Source organism: Chlorocebus sabaeus, chromosome 11, assembly GCF_047675955.1.
Source record: "Chlorocebus sabaeus isolate Y175 chromosome 11, mChlSab1.0.hap1, whole genome shotgun sequence".
Lineage (NCBI taxonomy): Eukaryota > Metazoa > Chordata > Mammalia > Primates > Cercopithecidae > Chlorocebus > Chlorocebus sabaeus.
In genome coordinates, this window is record NC_132914.1 from 62285034 (window position 1) to 62305838 (window position 20805).

General features: G+C 40.3%; 1 protein-coding gene across 3 annotated transcripts in view; it reads left to right on the forward strand.

Annotated features, from left to right (window-relative positions):
• TBC1D30 (TBC1 domain family member 30) overlaps positions 1-20805 on the forward strand; it is a 110864-nt gene that overhangs the window by 65449 nt on the left and 24610 nt on the right. For all 3 annotated transcript variants that reach the window (XM_008003904.3, XM_073020915.1, XM_008003905.3), the window contains 3 exons: positions 568-736; positions 2767-2935; positions 7074-7179. In XM_008003904.3, coding sequence (XP_008002095.2) covers positions 568-736; positions 2767-2935; positions 7074-7179 — 444 coding nt within the window. The remainder of the gene's footprint in view (positions 1-567; positions 737-2766; positions 2936-7073; positions 7180-20805) is intronic.

A 20805-nucleotide genomic window follows, 5' to 3' on the forward strand; every position in this document is an offset into this window, starting at 1 on the left:
AGAAATACAGATTTTGAAAAGTACTATTTGTTCAAACAAAGCATAGTTGCATTTTCCCAGGAAGTGGACAAAAAACCAACATGAGTTGCTCTAATAGCCCAGGTTGATGGTGCGTAAGTCTTGAGAGCTGCTTCTGTGGGGGTGTTTTATGATAGGCCTACTCTTAGTTTTCATATTGAGGTTGTAAAACTGTGCTGACACCAAGGAGCCAATACTGAGGCTCTGCTGGCTGCTGCACAAGCTTGGGCTTTGTCATTTCTCAGAATGATGCTAAGGGTTGCATAATCACAGCTACTTATGGGCCGAACTCAGGTCTAGCAGCCCATCTAGAAATTTCAGACAGCAGCAGACTTGAGGTCTGAGTTGCTTAGATGATTATACCACATGCTCCCTAGCCAGGCTGTAAGAGAGCCTTGTAAATCTGGAACATTTGGTGCTGATGCATTTAAGGATAGTGTGCTTTGGCTAACAGCGTTTTATCTATTTGAATACTTATTTTCTCTTTAGGACATGTGGGGATCCCAGTTTTTACGAAGCAGTCTTAAGCTTTATCTTTTTTTTCTTTAGATTATGATTTACCTTATTGATAAGGTACTTCCCGAAAGCTATTTTGTCAATAATCTCCGGGCATTGTCTGTGGATATGGCTGTCTTCAGAGACCTTTTAAGAATGAAGCTGCCGGAATTATCTCAGCACCTGGATACTCTTCAGAGAACTGCAAACAAAGAAAGTGGAGGTAGGTTTCAGTGCTCTTGTAACTGAAAATATTTGTCTTCTCTGATTCCACTGTACAAATGAGTCTAAACATTGAATGGAAATAGATATTTCCAGGTATTATAAGAGCTTGGTGTAATGAAGCAGATTTTTAGAGAATGAAAACAAAACTGAAAATAACAAAAGGCCACATGTTGAACCTCTAACTGGTCATAGTTAGGAAGTCAGTCAAGAGCCTAATACTAGTACCAGATCAACAATTGAAATGATGTACTCTGGATGGAGTACCACGTACACATCTTACTACCTAGTTAAACTGCTCTAAGCTGGCACCAAACTTGCAGGAGTCTTTAAAACTGAGCTACAGGTACAATTTAGTACAAACTGGTTTTACCTGAACCATTGAGATTATGAAAGAGTAGCTAAGAGCCACTGCTATCTAGTGGGCATGATCCAGTTTTTGGAAGTATCTGAGCTCATCGCTGTCATTATACGCGCTGCTTGTACTTCCCTGGCTGTGTGTACGGAATAGTCAGGAGTTTGTTGTGTTTCCTCCAAGCCAGTGGTCCCCAACCTTTTTGGCACCGGGGACCGGTTTCAGGGAAGACAGTTTTTCCACAGACCAGGGCTTGGGGGATGGTTTCAGGATAATTCAAGCACATTACATTTATTGTGTACTTTATATATATTATTATTACATTGTAATACATAATGAAATAATTACACAACTCACTGTAATGTGGGATCAGTGGGAGCCCTGAGCTTGTTTCCTTGCAACTAGATGGTCCCACCTGGGGGTAATGGGAGACAGTGATGGATCATCAGGCATTAGATTCTCATAAGGAGCGTGAAACCTAGATCCCTCACATGCACAGTTCACAACAGGCCTTGTGTTCCTATGAGAATCTAATGGTGCTGCTGATCTGACAGGAGGCAGAGCTCAGGTGGTGAGCAATGGGGAGTGGCTGTAAATACAGATGAAGTTTTGCTTGCTGCTCACCTCCTGCTGTGTAACCTGGTTCCTAGCAGGCCACAGACCCAGATATACCTGAGTGTCTCTAGGCATTTCCTTCTAAGCCATTTGAATAATCTCATTTAACTTGGCTCTGCAGTATAACTGTGTGGATTTTATAATGCTTCCGGATAGGCCAATCTTCCCTGTCCCCTAGTCAAGACTCACTTTAGTGAGCTACATGTTTTTACCCAAGTGCCTTGCACTTGGCTGTGAGGAACAACCTCAGATTCTAGTCTGTGAACAAAGATACTCCCATTGTTCATAGGTAAGGAGGAAGAAAATGAATATAGGAAAACAGACATCTTTTTGTTTACACTTAGGTAATTGTACATATTGGCTATAATTTGGAGGGAGGATCGCTCTAAATATTTGAATTTTTATATTTCATACAAATACATACTGATCACATAAAGTAAGAGAGAGTACTATGTTTTTAATAAATTCAGAAATATCAAAATTGGCTGGACCCCAGATCTTTAGTTGGAAATACTTTTAAATGTAATGTTTATTCTCTGTTTTGGGATTTGCCAACCATCTTTCTGTTAATGATTTCTAGTTTAACTCCACTGTGGTCTGAGAACTATGTATAACTTAAGAAGTTGATAGATAATTTATAGTGAGCAATTTTATTCTTATCAAAGCAGCATTTGAATATAAGTGGGCATTATATGATTTCGAAAATCGGATGGCTTTTGCTTTTGAGAGACTGAAATCCTTTCTTTTTCTTCTGTTTTTGGTGAGGAAAACTTTCTCCTTAATTTTCAGCTCACTTCAATAGGCAGAGCCAAAGTAAGTTTTAGGTTAAGATTTTTGAAGTATTGTAAATATTTTGTGAAGTTCATATTTATAAAGCATACCTGTGTTTTTCCAGAAACATGGCAGGAAAAATAGGAAGAAAGAACAAGAGTTTAGAAATATGAGGAAATCAGTCAGGAAATACAACACATCTGAGTGGATGTGGAAGACTAGAAAAGGGTATCTGCATATGTGGCCAATCATCAGTTCTGAAGGAATTGAATGTGTTTGTTTTGTTTCAGGTGGATATGAACCCCCACTTACAAATGTCTTCACGATGCAGTGGTTTCTGACTCTCTTTGCCACGTGCCTCCCTAATCAGACCGTTTTAAAGATCTGGGATTCAGTCTTCTTTGAAGGTTCAGAAATCATCCTAAGGGTGTCGCTGGCTATCTGGGCAAAATTAGGAGAGTAAGTGAGTTCCACATTCTGCTCTATTCTGTGATGTTGAGGGTCTTAAGCAGTTTTTGTGCTCTAATATGTAAAGCATCGATATTTAAGTAAAAACAGAAAGTTGTGAACTTTTAAAATTGCTTTAGCCTCTTGAAATCTCAGCAGGCTCATTGCTGGCACATGCAGTCTATTTTGGAGAAGGGGGCAGACTCCTTTAGGCCTTTAGATTCTCCCGCTCCTCCTCAAGTGCTTGTGTCCTGGCTGGTTCACTCCTTGTCAGCATCTCTGTGGACACTAGTTGGGAAGAGGGAAAGGAACTTAGGTGGCAGAGAAACTGAAAGATGTGGTTAGGAGTAGGTGAATTTGTTAGTTAATATTACAATTTGGATTATTGATGAATCTTTATTTTGTTCTGCCTTTCAGGGCTGTGATAAAATTAAATGAGATAACAAGGTATCTAGCCTGGTAGAACACATAGAACTTCTTTCCTTTCATTAAGAATTAATACTCTGTTGGAATCTGTCACTGCCAAAACATATTACCAAATAGATTTTGCTTATATTCTTTACTGGTAGCAGGGCTGAAAAACGTAGGGTGTTTTTCATTCATCTTTGATATATTATGACTACTACATAAATTTCGTACCTTCTGGGTAACGGAAGAAGCATTAAGTGGTGAAGTTTTTACCATTTCTCTTCTGGAGCTATAAATGACGAGTGGGTTCCCATAGACAATATGTCACAAAACTAGTAAATCACTGGCACTGTTTTGTTTAGAAAACCTTTTAGCTAGCCTTTGTATTTATGGTAAGTTGTTTCCTGGGAGACTTCTGGCATTTTTAACAATTTTGCAAAGAAAGATCCACCAACTATCAATTCAGGGACTTAAAAAATTATTCTTGTGTGTATTTTTAAACATCACCTAGCTATCTCCTTTGCCTTGGTTTTGTTGTACATTGCTTTTCAGCTGGGTAAATAAATTCATCTGTATGGGATTCGGTGTGCTATTTACTTATCTCTCATTACCTCCCAGTAACTACCTCTTGCTGTAGCCATGTATTTCCAACTTACTCTATACGTTGTAAACCCTTTGAGCTTTGATAGTTTCTTTGGGTGTGATAGGTTGCTGCATGGCTGGTTTATAACATTAAAATAGTAAAGCGCTTTACTATATGATGAGCCAGTTATAATTGCCTTTGTGTTGGTTCTTCATGAGGGAGCAGGAAGAAAAGAGGTGATCCTGGTTTTACTCCTCTCTATCCATTAATTTGTAGAATCAGAATTTATTCCTATGATCATTCCAGGGATGTCACACTGTTGAAATAATAATAGCTGCAACAAAAGCCAATATTCATTGAGTGCTTGCAATGAACAGGAACTGTTCTAATTACTCTGGATGTATAAACTCATGTATTCTTCATCATCCTGTAAAGCACGCACTGTTGTCATCTCCATTTTATAGATGTGAGAATTGAGGCACAGAGAAGTTCAGTTAATTGTCTGAAGTCACCCAATTACTAAGTGGAATGGCCTGAATTTGAACCCAGGCTTTCCTAGCTCTAGTCTGTGCTTTTAATAATGTGAATCTACTGATAATAAATGACTAGTCTTTTTGAAGTTTAGGGGTATATGAATCAGAATGGTAGAATTTTAGCTCTGTCAGTTTTTGCTTATTACAATCTGTATGTTTTGAGCATGCGGCTTGTTAAGGGAAAGGAAAGGCAATTGACATACATCATAAATGTCTGCAGTGCCTGCCATTGTGTTAGGCAGTTTAAACACATAATCTCATTCAGTTCTCCCAATAACCCTGTGAAGTAGGTAGGGTTGTTCTCCCTGTCTTTTCTGTAAGAAAATTTCCCCAGGAAGGTTAATTAGCTAGTTCATAGTCACACAGCCAGTGAATAGCAGAACTGGGACTTAAATTTGGATCTTTCTGATTCTAGTGCCTATAATCTTCCCCACAAACTTCCTGTTGGAAAAACCATAAAAGCATATAGGTAATCTCCAGTTTATGTACACCTGAGTAACATGTGCCTTATATATGGTTATCTAGGACCTCTCCTTTCACCTGGCTTCTGCAACTTGGAATTTCTACCTTTCACTTCACCAAGCGTACTCTGGAATATGTAAATTGTAGACCATTAGCACACTATCACTAGCATCTCTTTATGTGTCCTTTCCCCTCTGCCCCTGCTGTTTTGGTTTCCTCCCTCATCACTCGTGCCTGGACCACTGTGGTATGTCCTCCTTGGTTTCCCCATGGTAACCCACATTTGCCGTGCCACCTCCAGGCAGACCTTGCCAAGGGCACAGCTGTTCCCTCACTCCCTACTTAAAGCCTTTTCATGACTCATGCTCTGTAGAGGCTCAGCTGCCAGGTGAGGCCTTTGCTCTCTGCTCTCAGTAGCTCTCTTCCCTCAGCTCTCACTGGCTTCCTCTGGTCCTGCAACCACTTCCCCCATGCTGGTCTCGCTGGTTGTGTGGAGCTACTTGCAGTTCCCCAGATGAGGCCTGCTGTCTCCTGCATCTTTGTCTTTGGAATGCTTATTCTTCCTTGTCAGCCTGAAAAACAGTTTCATTTCAACATTATTTCTCTTCCTTACCTCCCGGGGTAAACTTAAGCACCTTTCATTCATGCCCACAGGCTGCTCTACACTTTTATAGTAATACTTCAGCAGTTTATTCCATTCATTTATTTACATGATTGTGGCAATGGGATTAGAACAACACTCCAGAACTATGGTTTTTCCGTGATCATATTATTTTGGATGGCTTTACAGAAATCCCCCAGCATTAGTGTATATCTTCTGGTTAGTGGGAAACTAGAGTTATCCTACAATACAAAGAATGTTGTCATATAAAATGGAAATACCTAGGCTGGGTGCCGTGGCTCATGCCTGTAATCCCAGCACTTTGAGAGGCCAAGGCAGGTGGATCACTTGAGGCCAGGAGTTTGAGACCAGCCTGGCCAACATGGTGAAGCCCCATCTCTACTAAAAATACAAAAAATCAGCAGAGCATTGTGGTGGACGCCTGTAGTCTCAACTACTCGGGAGGCTGAGGCAGGAAGATTGATTGAACCCAACAGGTGGAGGTTGCGGTAGGCTAAGATCACACCACTGTGCTCCAGCCTGGGTGACAGAGGGAGACTTTGTTACAATAAATAAATAAATTGGAAATACCTGGTACTCTTTGCTTTGGGCTCTTCCGTTTTCCCCTTTCTAGAAGAAAGATTGAAGTCCAACCTGGCTCACAGGTAGCCAAGTGAGTGTCAGATTCTTTATTTACATGTAGAACTGAATGCAGGAAAAGGTGTAATCTCCAACTAGCAGCAGCACCCTGAGAAGAACTCAGAAAATTCTGCCTGTGAAAACTCCCCATGGACTGATGAAATATGCAGATGCAGTTCTCGTAATTTTCATCTTTTATTCCTATTGTGGTTTGGTTTTAAATCTATTATATTAATGATATCACTGTTTGCAGATTAAGACCAATAGACTCCCTCAAAGGAGATAATTGTTCTTTAGTACCCAATTTCATGGTTATGATTTCTAACCAGTGGTGGGAATTCTGATGTGTAGATTGTGTCCCGTGGAAACAATAAAGATGCCACAGCTGGGATTGTGAGGCTGGGGGAGCCAAGTAGGAATGACAGGACTTATCTAAAACGAGTACCTTAAAGTTGCTTTTAGTATTTTTAAATGTTTCACCCACAGTGGGCTTTAGGAATATCAGGATTTTGATATTCATTGATTGATAACTTGAGTTATTTGATAGCAAAAGGCCACTGTCCCCCCTTTTTTTGAGACAGAGTCTCACTCTGTCATCCAGGCTGGGGTGCAGTGGTGCTATCATGGCTCGCTGCAGCCTTGGCCTCTCAGGCTCAGGTGATCCTCCTGCTTTAGCCTTCTGAGTAGCTGGGACCACAGGTGTGCACCACAATACCCAGCTGATTTTTAAAATTATTTGGAGAGAAGGGGTCTTGCTGCATTGAGTCTCCTGGCCTCAATCCTCCTGCCCTAGCCTCCCAAAGTGCTGGGATTATAGGCATGAGCCACCATGCCCAGCCCAATATATCTTATACCTGCAGCATGCACTGTTACACGGCATGGATGCCCTACACAAGTTCTATTTTCTGTCCTTTCTTTATCTAGGCAGATAGAATGTTGTGAAACAGCAGATGAATTCTACAGCACCATGGGGCGCCTTACCCAGGAGATGCTAGAGAATGATCTTCTGCAAAGCCATGAACTCATGCAGGTGAGTGGGCAACATGGAGCAGCCTGGCTCAGGGAACCCCAGGCACGGTGGGAACAACCAGTGCCAGAGCAGCGGTCTTGAGAAATGTGCTTGATTAGCTGTCAGACTTAGTTTCTTAAATTGACCAAGAGTCTGTTTGTAATTTGATAAGAATGTATGTCATAAAAGGAAGTAAGAAATGAATGATGGATATTTGTTGTATCTTTCCTTCAGACTGTGTTGCTTAGAAATCATTAGCAGCAATATAAAGATAAACTGGAAAAATGCACTGGAAAAACAAAATCACCAAGTGCTTATTCTGAATTTTATTCTTAGCCTTTCTTTCCTTTTTTGAGACTGTCTCATTCTATCACCCCAGCTGGAGTGCAGTGGGACAATTGTTGCTCACTGTAGCCTCTGTCTCCTGGGCTTAAGCGATCCTCCTATCTCAGTCTCCTGAGTAACTGGGACTACGGGCTTATGCAGCCATACAGCTAATTTTTTGTTTTTATTTTTGTATAGATGGAGTCTTGCTATGTTGCCTAGGCTAGTCTTGAACTCCTAGACTCAAGTGATCCTCCCATCGCGGCCTTCCTAAGTGCTGGGATTACAGGCATGAACCATTGTGCCCAGCCTACTTAGACTTGTGGGGGAAACAGTTAGTGTGGGGAAGAAATTATTGAGGATAAAAAAGATTATTCTCATCAGCATTTTGATTCATTTGTTTTACCCACATTTTCAACTCAGGTAACTATATATTAATCATAAATTTTAAAGTGAAAGACTTGAAGGGTTTGGTTATTTTTTTATGGCATGTTACTGTACCTCAATATCATATTCATCAAGTCTTTGAAATTGACAGCAAGTATAGAAAAAATAGCTGACTTATTAACACTCACTCTTCCATTAGATTCTTTTTTTAATTTTTGTGGGCACATAGTAGGTGCATATATTTATGGGGTACATGAGACACTTTGATATAGGCATGCAATGCATAATAATCATATCATGGTAAATGGGGTATTCATCTCCCCAAGTGTTTATCCTTTGTGTTAGAAACAATCCAATTATACTTTTAAAGTTATTTCTAAATGTGCAATTAAATTACTATTGACTCTAGTCATCCTGTTGTGCTATCAAATACTAGGTCTTACTCATTTTTTCTAACTACTTTTTGTACCCAGTATCTCTACTTCCCTATCAACTACTCTTCCCAGCCTCTGGAAACCATCCTGCTACTGTCTATCTCCATCAGTTCAATTGTTTTAATTTTCAGCTCCCACAAATAAGTGAGAACATTCAAAGTTTGTCTTTCCATGCCTGGCTTATTTCACTTAACATAATGACCTCCATTTCCATCCACAAATAAGCTCCCACAAATAAGTGAGAACATTCAAAGTGTGTCTTTCCGTGCCTGGCTTAACATAATGATCTCCATTTCCATCCATGTTGTTGCAAATGACAGAATCTCACTCTTATTTTATGGCTGAATAGTACTCCATATTGTATATATACCACATTTTCTTTATCCCTTCATTGGTTGATGGACGCTTAGGTTGCTTCCAAATCTTGGCTATTGTGAACAGTGCTGTGAGAAACATGGGAGTGCAGATACCCTTTTGATATACTGATTTCCTTTCTTTTGGGCGTGTAACCAGCAGGGAATTTTTGGATCATATGGTAGCTCCAATTTTAGTTTTTTTTTTGAGGAACCTCCAACCTGTTCTCCATAGCGATTGTACTAATTTACATTCCCACCAACAGTGTACAAGGGTTCCCTTTTCTCCACATCCTTGCCAACATTTGTTACTGCCTGTCTTGATTAAAAGCCATTTTAACTGGGGTGAGATAATATTTCATTGTCATTCTGATTTGCATTTTTCTGATGATCAGTGATTTTGAGCATCTTTTCTTTGTTGTCGGGTTTTTTTTTTGGAGGCAGAGTGTCACTCTGTCCCCAAGTTGGAGTACAGTGGCACCATCTCAGCTCACCGAATCGTGGTTCAATAATCACTCCTGGGAGCCAGGCGCAGTGGCTCACGCCTGTAATCCCAGCACTTTGGGAGGCCGATGTGGGCGGATCTCGAGGTCAGGAGATCCAGACCATCCTGACTAACACAGTGAAACCCCTACTAAAGTAAGTTTTTCTACTAAAAGTACAAAAAATTAGCAGGGCGTGGTTGTGGGCGCCTGTAGTGCTAGCTACTCGGGAGGCTGAGGCAGGAGAATGGCATGAACCCGGCAGGCGAAGCTTGCAGTGAGCCAAGATCACGCCACTGCACTCCGGCCTGGGCGACAGAGCGAGACTTCGTCTCAAAAAAAAAAAAATTGCTCCTGAGTTCAAGCAATTTTCGTGCCTCAGCCTCCCAAGTAGCTGGAACTACAGGTGTTGGCCACCACGCCAGGCTAATTTTTGTATTTTTAGTAGAGATGGGGTTTCACCATGTTGGCCAGGCTAGTCTCAAACTCCTGACATCAAGTGATCCTCCTGCCGAGCTTGGCCTCCCAAAATGCTAGGATTATAGGCGTGAGCCATGGCGCCTGGCCTTGAGCACTTTTCATAAGCCTGTTTGTCATTTGTATATCTTCTTTTGAGAAATGGCTATTCAGATCTTTTGCTCATTTTTAATCAAATTATAAGATTATAAGAGTTATTTGAACTCCTTGTATATTCTGGTTATTAATCCCTTTTCTGATGAGTAGTTTACAAATATTTTCTTCCACTCTCTGAGTTGTCTCTTCATGTTGTTGATTGTTTTCTTTGCTGTGCAGGAGCTTTTTAACTTGATATGATCCCATTTGTCCATTTTGCTTTGGGTGTTTGTGCTCATGGGGTATTACTCAAGAAATTTTTGCCCACTACAATGTTTTGGAGAGTTTTTCCAATGTTTTATTGTATTAGTTTCAAGTTTGAGGTCTTAGATTTGAGTTTTTAATCCATTTTGATTTGATTTTTGTATATGGCAAGAGATAGGGGTCTAGTTTTGTTCTTCTATGTATGGATATCTCGTTTTCCTGGCACTATTTATTGAAGAGATTGTCTTTTCCCCAATGTGTGTTCTTGGCACCTTTGCCGATAATGAGTTCACTGTAGGTATGTGGATTTGTTTCTGGGTTCTCTGTTCTGTTCTATAGGTCTGTGTGTCTGTTTTTATGCCAGTACCATGCTGTCTGGGTTACTATAATAGTAGTATAATTTGAAGCCAAATAACGTGATTCCTTCAGTTTTGTTCTTTTTGCTCAGAATAGCTTTGACTATTCTGGGTCTTTTGTGGTTCCATATAAATTTTAGGATCGCTTTTCTGTTTCTGTAAAGAATATCGTTGGTATTTTGATAGAGATTTTATCAAATCTGTAGATTGCCTTAGGTAGTATGGACATTTTAACAATACAGATTCTTGCAATCCATCAACGTGTTGTATCTTCACATTTTTTTGTGTCCCCTTTGATTTCTTTCATTAGTGTTTTATGGTTGTCATTGTAGAGCTCTTTCATTTCTTTGGTTAACTTAATTCCTAGGTAGTTAATTTTGTTTGTTGCTAATATAAATGGGATTTTAAAATTTCTTTTTCAGATTGTTCACTGTTTGCATATAGAGATGCTACTGATTTTTCTTTACTGGGAGACTTTTTATTATGGCTTCCATCTTGTTACTTGTTGTTGGTATGTTCAGGTTTTGGATTCCTTCATTGTTCAATCTTGGTAGGTTGTATGTCTAGGAATTTATCCATTTTCTCTAGATTTTCTGATTTATTAGTATACAGTTGCTCATAGCAGTCACTAATGATCCTTTGATTTTCTGTGGTATTAGTTTTAATGTCTCCTTTTTCATCTCTGAGTTTGTTTATTTGGATCTTCTTTTTTTCTTAGTCTGGCTACAGGTGTGTCAATTTTATTTATCTTTTCAAAAAAACCAACTTTTCATTCTTTAATCTTTTGTATTGTTTTTTCATTCAGTTTTATTTATTTCTGCTCTGATCTTTATTGTTTCTTCTACTAATTTTGGGTTTGGTTTGCTCTTGTTTTTCTAGTGCTTTACTATATATCATTACATTATTTATTTGATGTTTTTCTTCTTTTTTGATGTAGACATTTATAACTATAAATTTCCCTCTTAGTACTGCTTTCACTGTGACCCCATAGGTTTTAGTATGTTGTATTTTCATTATCATTTGTTTCAAAAACATTTTCAGTTTCCTTTTTAGTTTCTTCATTGACCCACTGGTCACTCAATAGCATACTGTTTAATTTTTATGTGTTTGTATAGTTTGCAAAATTCCTCTTGTTATTGATTTGTAGTTTTACTCCATTGTGGTCAGAGAAGATCCTTGATATTATTTCAATTTTTTGAATATTTTAAGACTTGTTTTGTGACCTAACATATGATCTGTTCTTGAGAATGATCCATGTGCTGAAGAGAAAAATGTGTATTCTCCAGGTGTTGGATGAAATGTTCTGTAAACATCTACTAGGTACATTTGTTCTATAGTACAGATTAAGTTTGATGATTTTTTTTTTGTTGATTTTCTGTCTGGGTGATCTGTCCAATGCTGAAAATAGGGTGTTGAAATCTCTAGCCATTACTGTGCTTGGGTCTATCTCTGTCTTTAGCTCTAATAATATTTGCTTTATTATCTGGGTCCTCCAGTGTTGGGTGCATATATATTTGTAATCATTATATCCTCTTGCTGAATTGACTGCCTTTATCATTACATAATGACCTTCTTCGTGTCTTCTTATTTTTTGTTTTGAAATCTATTTTTTTCTGATAGAAGTACAGCTACTCCTCCTTTTTTGCTTTCCATTGGCGTGGAATAACTTTTTCCATTCCTTCATTTTCAGTCTATGTGTATCTTTTTTTTTCTTTGTTATACTTTAAGTTCTGGGATACATGTGCAGAATGTGCAGGTTTGTTACATAGGTATATACATGCCATGGTGGTTTGTTGCCCTCATCAACCTCTCATCGACATTAGGTATTTCTCTTAATACTATCCCTCCCCTAGCCCCATACGCCGTGACAGGCCCCAGTATGTGATGTTCCCCTCCCTGTGTCCATGCATTCTCATTGTTCAGCTCCCACTTTTAAGTGAGAACCTGCGGGGTGTGGTTTTCTGTTCCTGTATTAGTTTGCTGAGAATGATGGTTTCCAGCTTCATCCATGTCCCTGCAAAGGACATGAGCTCATCCTTTTTTTATGGCTGCATAGTGTTTCAGGGTGTATATGTGCCACATTTTCTTTATCAAGTCTGTCATTGATGGGCATTTGGGTTGATTCCAAGTCTTTGCTCTTGTGAATAGTGCTGCAGTAAACATATGTGTGCATGTGTCTTTATGGTAGAATGATTTATAATCCTTTGGGTATATACCCAGTAATGGGATTGCTGGGTCAAATTGTATTTCTGGTTCTAGATCCTTGAGGAATCGCCACACTGTCTTCCCACAATGGTTGAACTAATTTACACTCCCACCAACAATGTAAAAGTGTTCCTATTTCTCCACATCCTCTCCAGTATCTGTTGTTTCCTGACTTTTTAATGATTGCCATTCTAACTGGTGTGAGATGGTATCTCATTGTTGTTTTGATTTGCATTTCTCTAATGACCAGTGATAATGAGCTTGCTTTCATATGTTTGTTGGCTGCATAAATGTCTTCTTTTGAGAAGTGTCTGTTCATATCCTTTGTCCACTTTTTGATGAGGTTGTTTGTGTTTTTCTTGTAAATTTGTTTAAGTTCCTTGTAGATTCTGGATATTAGCCCTTTGTCAGATGGAAAAAAGTTTTCTCCTATTCTATAGGTTGCCTGTTCACTCTAATGATAGGTTCTTTTGCTGTGCAGAAGTTCTTTAGTTTAATTAGATCCCGTTTGTCTATTTTGGCTTTTGTGGCCATGGTTTTTGGTGTTTTAGTCATGAAGTCTTTGCCCATGTCTATGTCATGAGTGGTATCACCTAGGTTTTCTTCTAGGGTTTTTATGGTTTTAAGTCTTATGTTTAAGTCTTTAATCCACCTTGAGTTAATTTTTGTGTAAGGTGTAAGGAAGGAATCCAGTTTCAGTTTTCTGCATATGACTAGCCAGTTTTCCCAACACCATTTATAAATAGGGAATCCTTTCCTCATTGCTTGTTTGTGTCAGGTTTGTCAAAGATCAGATGGTTGTAGATGTGTAGCATTATTTCTGAGGCCTCTGCTCTGTTCCATTGGTTTATATATTTGTTTTGGTACCAATACCATGCTGTTTTGGTTACTGTAGCCTTATAGTATAGTTTGAAGTTAGGTAGTGTGATGTCTCAAGCTTGTTCTTTTTTCTTGGGATTGTCTTGGCTATATAGGCTCTCTTTTGGTTCCATATGAGATTTAAAGTAGTTTTTCCTAATTCTGTGAAGAAAGTCAATGATAACTTGATGGGGATAGCATTGAATCTATAAATTACTTTGGGCAGTATGGCCATTTTCACAATATTGAGTCTTCCTATCCATGAACATGGAGTGTTTTTCCATTCGTTTGTGTCCTGTCTTGTTTCTTTGAGCAGTGATTTGTAGTTCTCCTTGAAGAGGTCCTTCACATCCCTTGTAAGTTGGATTCCTAGGTATTTTATTCTCTTTGAAGCAATTGTGAATGGGAGTTCGCTCATGATTTGACTCTCTGTTTGTCTATTATTGGTGTATAAGAATGCTTGTGTTTTTTGCACATTGATTTTGTATCCTGACACTTTGTTGAAGTTGCTTATCAGCTTAAGGAGATTTTGGGCTGAGACGATGGGGTTTTCTAAATATGCAATCATGTCATCTGCAAACAGAGACAATTTGACTTCCTCTCTTCCAACTTGAATACCCTTACTTCTTTCTCCTGCCTGATTGCCCTGGCCAGAACTTCCAATACTATGTTGAATAGGAGTGGTGAGAGAGGGCATCCTTATCTTGTGCCAGTTTTCAAAGGGAATGCTGCTCCCAGCTTTTGCCCATTGAGTATGATATTGGTTGTGGGTTTGTCATAAATAGCTATTATTATTTTGAGATATGTTCCATCAATACCTAGTTTATTGAGTGTTTTTAGCATGAAGGGGTGTTGAATTTTATTGAAGGCCTTTTCTGCAACTGTTGAGATAATCATGTGGTTTTTGTCATTGGTTCTGTTTATGTGATGGATTATGTTTATTGATTTGTGTATGTTGAACCAGCCTTGCATCCCAGGGATGAAACCAACTTGATTGTGGTGGGTAAGCTTTTTGATGTGCTGCTGGATTTGGTTTGCCAGTATTTTATTGAGGATTTTTGCATCGATGTTCATCAGGGAAATTGACCTGAAATTTTCTTTTTTTTCTTGTGTCTCTGCCAGGTTTTGGTATGAGGATGATGCTGGCCTCATAAAATGAGTTAGGGAGGAGTCCCTCTTTTTCTATTATTTGGAATAGTTTCAGAAGGAATGGTACCAGCTTCTCTTTGTACCTCTGGTAGAATTCAACTGTTAATCCATCTGGTCCTGGACTTTTTTTGGTTGGTAGGCTATTACTGCCTCAATTTTGGAACTTGTTATTGGTCTATTCAGGGATTCGACGTCTTCCTGGTTTATACTTAGGGTGTATGTGTCTAGGAATTTATCCATTTCTTCTAGATTTTCTAGTTTATTTGCATAGAGGTGTTTATAATATTCCCTGATGGTCGTTTGTATTTCTGTGGGATCAGTGGTGATATCCCCTTTATCATTTTTTATTGTGTCTAATTGATTCTTCTCTCTTTTCTTCCTTCTTAATCTGGCTAGCAGTCTGTCTATTTTGTTGATCTTTTCAAAAAACCACCTCCTGGTTTCATTGATTTTTTTGAAGGGTTTTTCATGTCTCTGTCTCCTTCAGTTCCACTCTGATCCTCATTTTATGAGGCCAGCATCATCCTCATACCAAAACCTGGCAGAGACACAACAAAAAAAGAAAATTTCAGGCCAATGTCCCATTTGCTTGGTAAATCTCCCTCCATCCCTTTATTTTGAGCCTGTATGACTCTTTGCACGTGAGATGGGTCTTCTGAATACAGCAAACCAATGGATCTTGACTCTTTATCCAGTTTGTCAGTCTGTGTCTTTTAATTGGGGCATTTAGCCCATTTACTTTTTTTTTTTTTTTTTTTTGAGATGGAGTCTCGCCGTATTGCCCAGTCTGGAGTGCAGTGGCATAATTTTGGCTCACTGCAACCTCTGCCTCCTGGGTTCAAGCAGTTCTCCTGCCTCAGCCTCTTGAGTAGCTGGGGCTACAGGTGCGCGCCACCATGCCCCAGTTAATGTTTATCTTTTTAGTAGAGATGGGGTTTCACCATGTTGGTCAGGCCAGTCTCGAACTCCTGACCTCGTGATCTGCCTGCCTTGGCCTCCCAAAGTGCTGGGATTACAGGCATGAGCCACTAGGCCTGGTGTAGCCCATTTTCATTTAAGGTTAATATTCTTACGTGTGAATTTGATCATTATGATGCTAGCTGGTTATTTTGCTCGTTAGGTGATGCAGTTTCTTCATAGTGTTGATGGTCTTTACAATTTGGTATGTTTTTACAGTGGCTGGTACCAGTTTTTCCTTTCCATATTTAGTGCTTCCTTAAGGAGCTCTTGTAAGGCAGGCCTGGTAGTAACAAAATCTCTCAGCATTTGCTTGTGTAGGATTTTATTTCTCGTTTGCTTATGAAACTTAGTTTGGCTGGATATGAGATTCTGGGTTGAATATTCTTTTCTTTAAGAATATTGAATATTGGCCCTCACTCTCTTCTGGCTTGTAGGGTTTCTGCAGAGAGATCCACTGTTAGTCTTATGGGCTTCCCTTTGTGGGTAACCCAACCTTTCTTTGGCTGCCCTTAACATTTTTTCCTTCATTTCAACTTTGGTGAATCTGACGATTATGTGTCTTGGGGTTGCTCTTCTTGAGGAGTATCTTTGTGGTGTTCTCTGATTTCGTGAGTTTGAATGTTGGCCTGTCTTGCTAGATTGGGGAAGTTCTCCTAGATAATATCCTGAAGAGTGTTTTCCAACTCAATTCTGTTCTTCCCGTCACTTTCATGTACACCAATCAAATGTAGGTTTGGTCTTTTCACATAGTCCCATATTTCTTGGAGGCTTTGTTTGTTCCTTTTCATTCTTTTTTCTCTAATCTTGTCTTCACGCTTTATTTAATCTCTGATATCCTTTCTTCCACTTGATCAGTTTGGCTATTGACACTTGTGTATGCTTCACAAAGTTCTTGTGCTGTGTTTTTCAACTCCATCAGGTCATTTTTGTTCTTCTCTAAACTGGTTATTCTAATTAGCAATTCCTCCAACCTTTCTTCAAGGTTCTTAGCTTCATGGTTCTTTAACTCAAAGGAGTTTGTTATTACACACCTTCCGAAGCCTACTTCTGTCAATTCGTCAAACTCATTCTCTGTCTAGTTTTGTTCCCTTGCTGGTGAGGAGTTGTGATCCTTTGGAGGAAAAGAGGCGTTCTGGTTTTTGGTATTTTCAGTCTTTTTGCAATGGTTTTTCCTCATTTTCATGGATTTATCTGCCTTTGATCTTTGATGTCGGTGACCTTCGGCTGGCGTTTTTGTGTGGACATCCTTTTTGTTGATGTTGATGCTATTGTTTTCTAACAGTTAGTTGTTAGTTTTCTAATAGTCAGCATCTCTGCTGCAGGTCTGCTGGAATTTGTTGAAGGTCCACTCCAGACCCCGTTTTCCTGGGTATCACCAGTGAAGGCTGCAGAACAGCAAAGATTGCTGCCTGTTCCTTCCTCTGTAAGCTTTGTCCCAGAGGGACACCTGCCAGATGCCAGCTGGAGCTCTCCTGTATGAGGTGTCTGTCGACCCCTGCTGGGAGCTGTCTCCCAGTCAGGAGGCACGGGAGTCAGGGACCCACTTGAGGAGGCAGTCTGTCCCTAAGCAGAGCTCGAGTGCTATGCTGAGATATCTCACGCTCTCTTCAGAGCCAACAGGCAGGAACATTTAAGTCTGCTGAAGTTGCACCCACAGTTGCCCCTTCCCCCAGGTGCTCTGTCCCAGGGAGATTGGAGTTTTATCTACAAGCTGCTGACTGGGGCTGCTGCCTTTCTTTCAGAGATACGCTGCCCAGAGAGAAGGAATGTAGAGAGGCAGGCTGGCGGTGAGGCAGGTGAGGCAGGAGCGGTGGTGGGCTCCTCCCAATTTGAACTTCCTGGCTGCTTTGTTTACACTGTGAGGGGAAAACCACCTACTCAAGCCTCAGTAATGGTGGACGTCCCTACCCCCACCAAGCTTGAGCGTCCCAAGTTGACTTCAGACTGCTGTGCTGGCAGCGAGAATTTCAAGCCAGTGGATCTTAGCTTGCTGGGCTCCATGGGGGTGGGATCCGCTGAGCTAGACCACTTGGCTCCCTGGCTTCAGCCCCCTTTCCAGAGGAGTGAATGGTTCTGTCTTGCTGATGTTCCAGGCACCACTGGGGTATGAAAAAAAACTCCTGCAGCTAACTTGGTGTCTGCCCAAAAGGCCACCCAGTTTTGTGGTTGAAACCCAGGGCCCTGGTGGTATAGGCACCTGAGGGAATCTCCTGGTCTGTGGGTTGCAAAGACCATGGGAAAAGCATGGTATCTGGGCCTGAATGCATCACTCCTGATGGCACAGTCCCTCAAGCCTTCCCTTTGCTAGGGGAGGAAGTTTCCCGACCCCTTGCACTTCCTGGGTGAGGCGATGCCCCACCCTGCTTCAGCTCACCCTCTGTGTGCTGTACCCATTGTCTAACCAGTCCTAGTGAGATGAACTAGCTATCTCAGTTGGAAATGCAGAAATCACCAACCTTCTTCATTGATCTCACTGGGAGATGCAGACCGGAGCTGTTTCTATTCAGCCATCTTGCCAGCTACCCAAGTCTATGTGTATCTTTACAGGTGAAGTGTGTTTCTTGTGGGAAACAGATCATTGGGTCCTGTTTTTTCATCCATTCAGCCACTCTGTGTCTTTTGATTGGAGAGTTTAGTGCATTTACATTCAGTGTTATTGATAAGTAAAGCCTTACTCCTGCCATTTTGTTATTTGTTTTCTAGTTGTTTTGTGGGCTTCTCTTTCTTCTTTCCTTCCTTCCTGTTCCTTTTTTGTGAAGATGATTTTTCTCTGGTGGTGTGCTTTAATTTCTTGCTTTTTATTTTTTGTGTATTGTATGTTTTTTGATTTGAGGTTACCATGACACTGGCACATACTATCTTAAGCCTATTATTTTAAACTGATAACAACGTAACACTGGTTGCATAAACAAACGTGCAAAAAGAAAACTAATAAAAACTCCATACTTTGACCTTCTGCTTTTTAACTCTTTGTTGTTTCTCTTTATGTACTATGTCTTAAAAAGTTGTTCTAGTTATTATTTATTGGTTCATCATTTAGTCTTTCTTTTTTTTTTTTTGAGACCGAGTCTTGCTTTGTTGCCCAGGCTGGAATGCAGTGGCGTGATCTCGGCGCACTGCAAGCTCCGTCTCCCAGGTTCAAGCCATTCTCCTGCCTCAGCCTCCCGAGTAGCTGGGACTACAGGCGCCTGCCACCATGCCCGACTAATTTTTTTGTATTTTTAGTAGAGATGGGGTTTCACCGTGTTAGCCAGGATGGTCTTGTTCTCCTGACCTCGTGATCTGCCCGCCTTGGCTTCCCAAAGTCCTGGGATTACAGGCGTGAGCCACCGTGCCCGGCCATCATTTAATCTTTGTACTTAAGAGACGTTTATACATCACAATTACAGTGTTATCCTAAATTTGTGTTTTTCTGTGTGCTTCCTATTATCAGTGAGTTTTTTACCCTCACATGCTTTCTTCTTGCTCATTAACATCCTTTTCTTTCAGATTGAAGAACTCTCTTTAGCATTTCTTATAGAACAGATCTAGTGTTGATGAAATCCCTCAGCTTTTGTTTGTCTGGGAAGGTCTCTATTCTTCCTTTATGCTTAAAGGATATTTTCGCTGGATAGACTAACTATTCTAGGGTAGAAGTTTTTTTTTTTTCTTTTGGCAGTTTAAATGTGTCATGCCACTCTCTGCTGGTTATGCTACTCTCTCCTGGCCTGTAAGGTTTCCACTGAGAAGTCTGTTGCAAGATATATTGGAGCTCCATTGTATGTCATTCATTTTTTTTTTTTTTCGCTTGCTGCTTTTAGGATCATTTCCTTACCCTTGACTTTTGAGAGTTTGATTGTAAAATCCCTTGCGGGAGTCTTCTTTGGGTTAAATCTGTTGGTATTCTATAACCTTGTACTTGACTGTTGATGTACTCCTCTTGGTTTGGGAAGTTCTTTGATATTATCTCTTTGAATAAGCTTCCTATCCCTATCTGTTTCTCTGTCTCCACTTTAAGGCCAATAGCTCTTAGATTTGTCCTTTTGAGGCTATTTTCTAGATTCTGTAGATATGCTTCATTATTTTTTATTCTTTTTTCTTTTGTCTCCTCTGTGTATTTTCATATAGCCTGTCTTCAAGCTCACTAATTATTCTACTTGATCAGTTCTGCTATTAAGAGACTCTGATGCATTGTTCAGAGTGTTGATTGCATTTTTCAAGTCCATAGTTTCTGCTTAACTATTTCACCCTTTTTATTAAATTTTTATGATAGAATTCTGAATTCCTTCTCTGTGTTATCTTGAATTTCTTTTGAATTCTCTGTCTGAAAGGTCACATGTCTCTGTTACTCCAGGATTGGTCCCTGGGGCTTTATTTAGTTCATTTGGTGAAGTCATGTTTTCCTGGATGGTGTTGATGCTTGTAGATGTTCTCTTGTGTCTGGACATTGAAGAGTTAGGTGTTATGGTCTTCACAATCTGAGCTTGTTTGTGCCTATCCTTCTTGGGAAGGCTTTCCAGGTGTTAGGACAGTCTTGCATTGCTACAAAGAAATACTTGAGAATGGATAATTTATAGAGAAAAGAGATTTAATTGGTTCATGCAGGCTGTATAAGCAGCATGACCCTGGCATCTGCTTGGCTTCTGCGGAGGCACAGGGAGCTTTTAATCATGGCAAAAGGTAAAGAGGGAACAGACATGTCACATGGCCAGAGCAGGAGAAAGAGAGAGAGTTAGATGGTGGGTGGTGCCACACACTTTTAAATAACCAGGTCTTATGTGAATTTCAGAGCAAGAGCTCACTTATCACCAAGGGAATGGCCCAAGCCATTCATGAGGGATGCAGACACCTCCCACCAGGCCCCACCTCCAACATTGGAGATTACAATTCAACATGAGATTTGAGTGACAAAAATATCCAAATTATCACTAGGTATTAGAAGGGACTTGGGCCCCAAGCCCAGTAATGCTGTGGTTTTTGCAGACTTGTAGAGGTACCACCTTGGTGGTCTTTGAGAAGATCTGGAAGAATTCTCTGGATTACCAGGCAGAGACTCTTATTCTTTTCCTTTAATTTACCTGAAACATGTGGAGTTTCTCTTTCTGTGATGAGCCCTCTGGAACTGGGGTGATGCAAACACCCCTGCGGCCACTACCACTGGGACCGTGCTGGGTCAGACCTGAAGTTAGCTCAGCATTGGGCCTTGCCCAAGGCCCTTCCCTTCAGGACAGTGAGTTCCCCCTAGGCCCCACATGTGTCTAGAGTTTTTTTCTGGGAGCCAGGGATTGGAGTTAAAAACCTTAGCAATTCACCTGATATTCTATTCTACTGCAGCTAAGCTGAC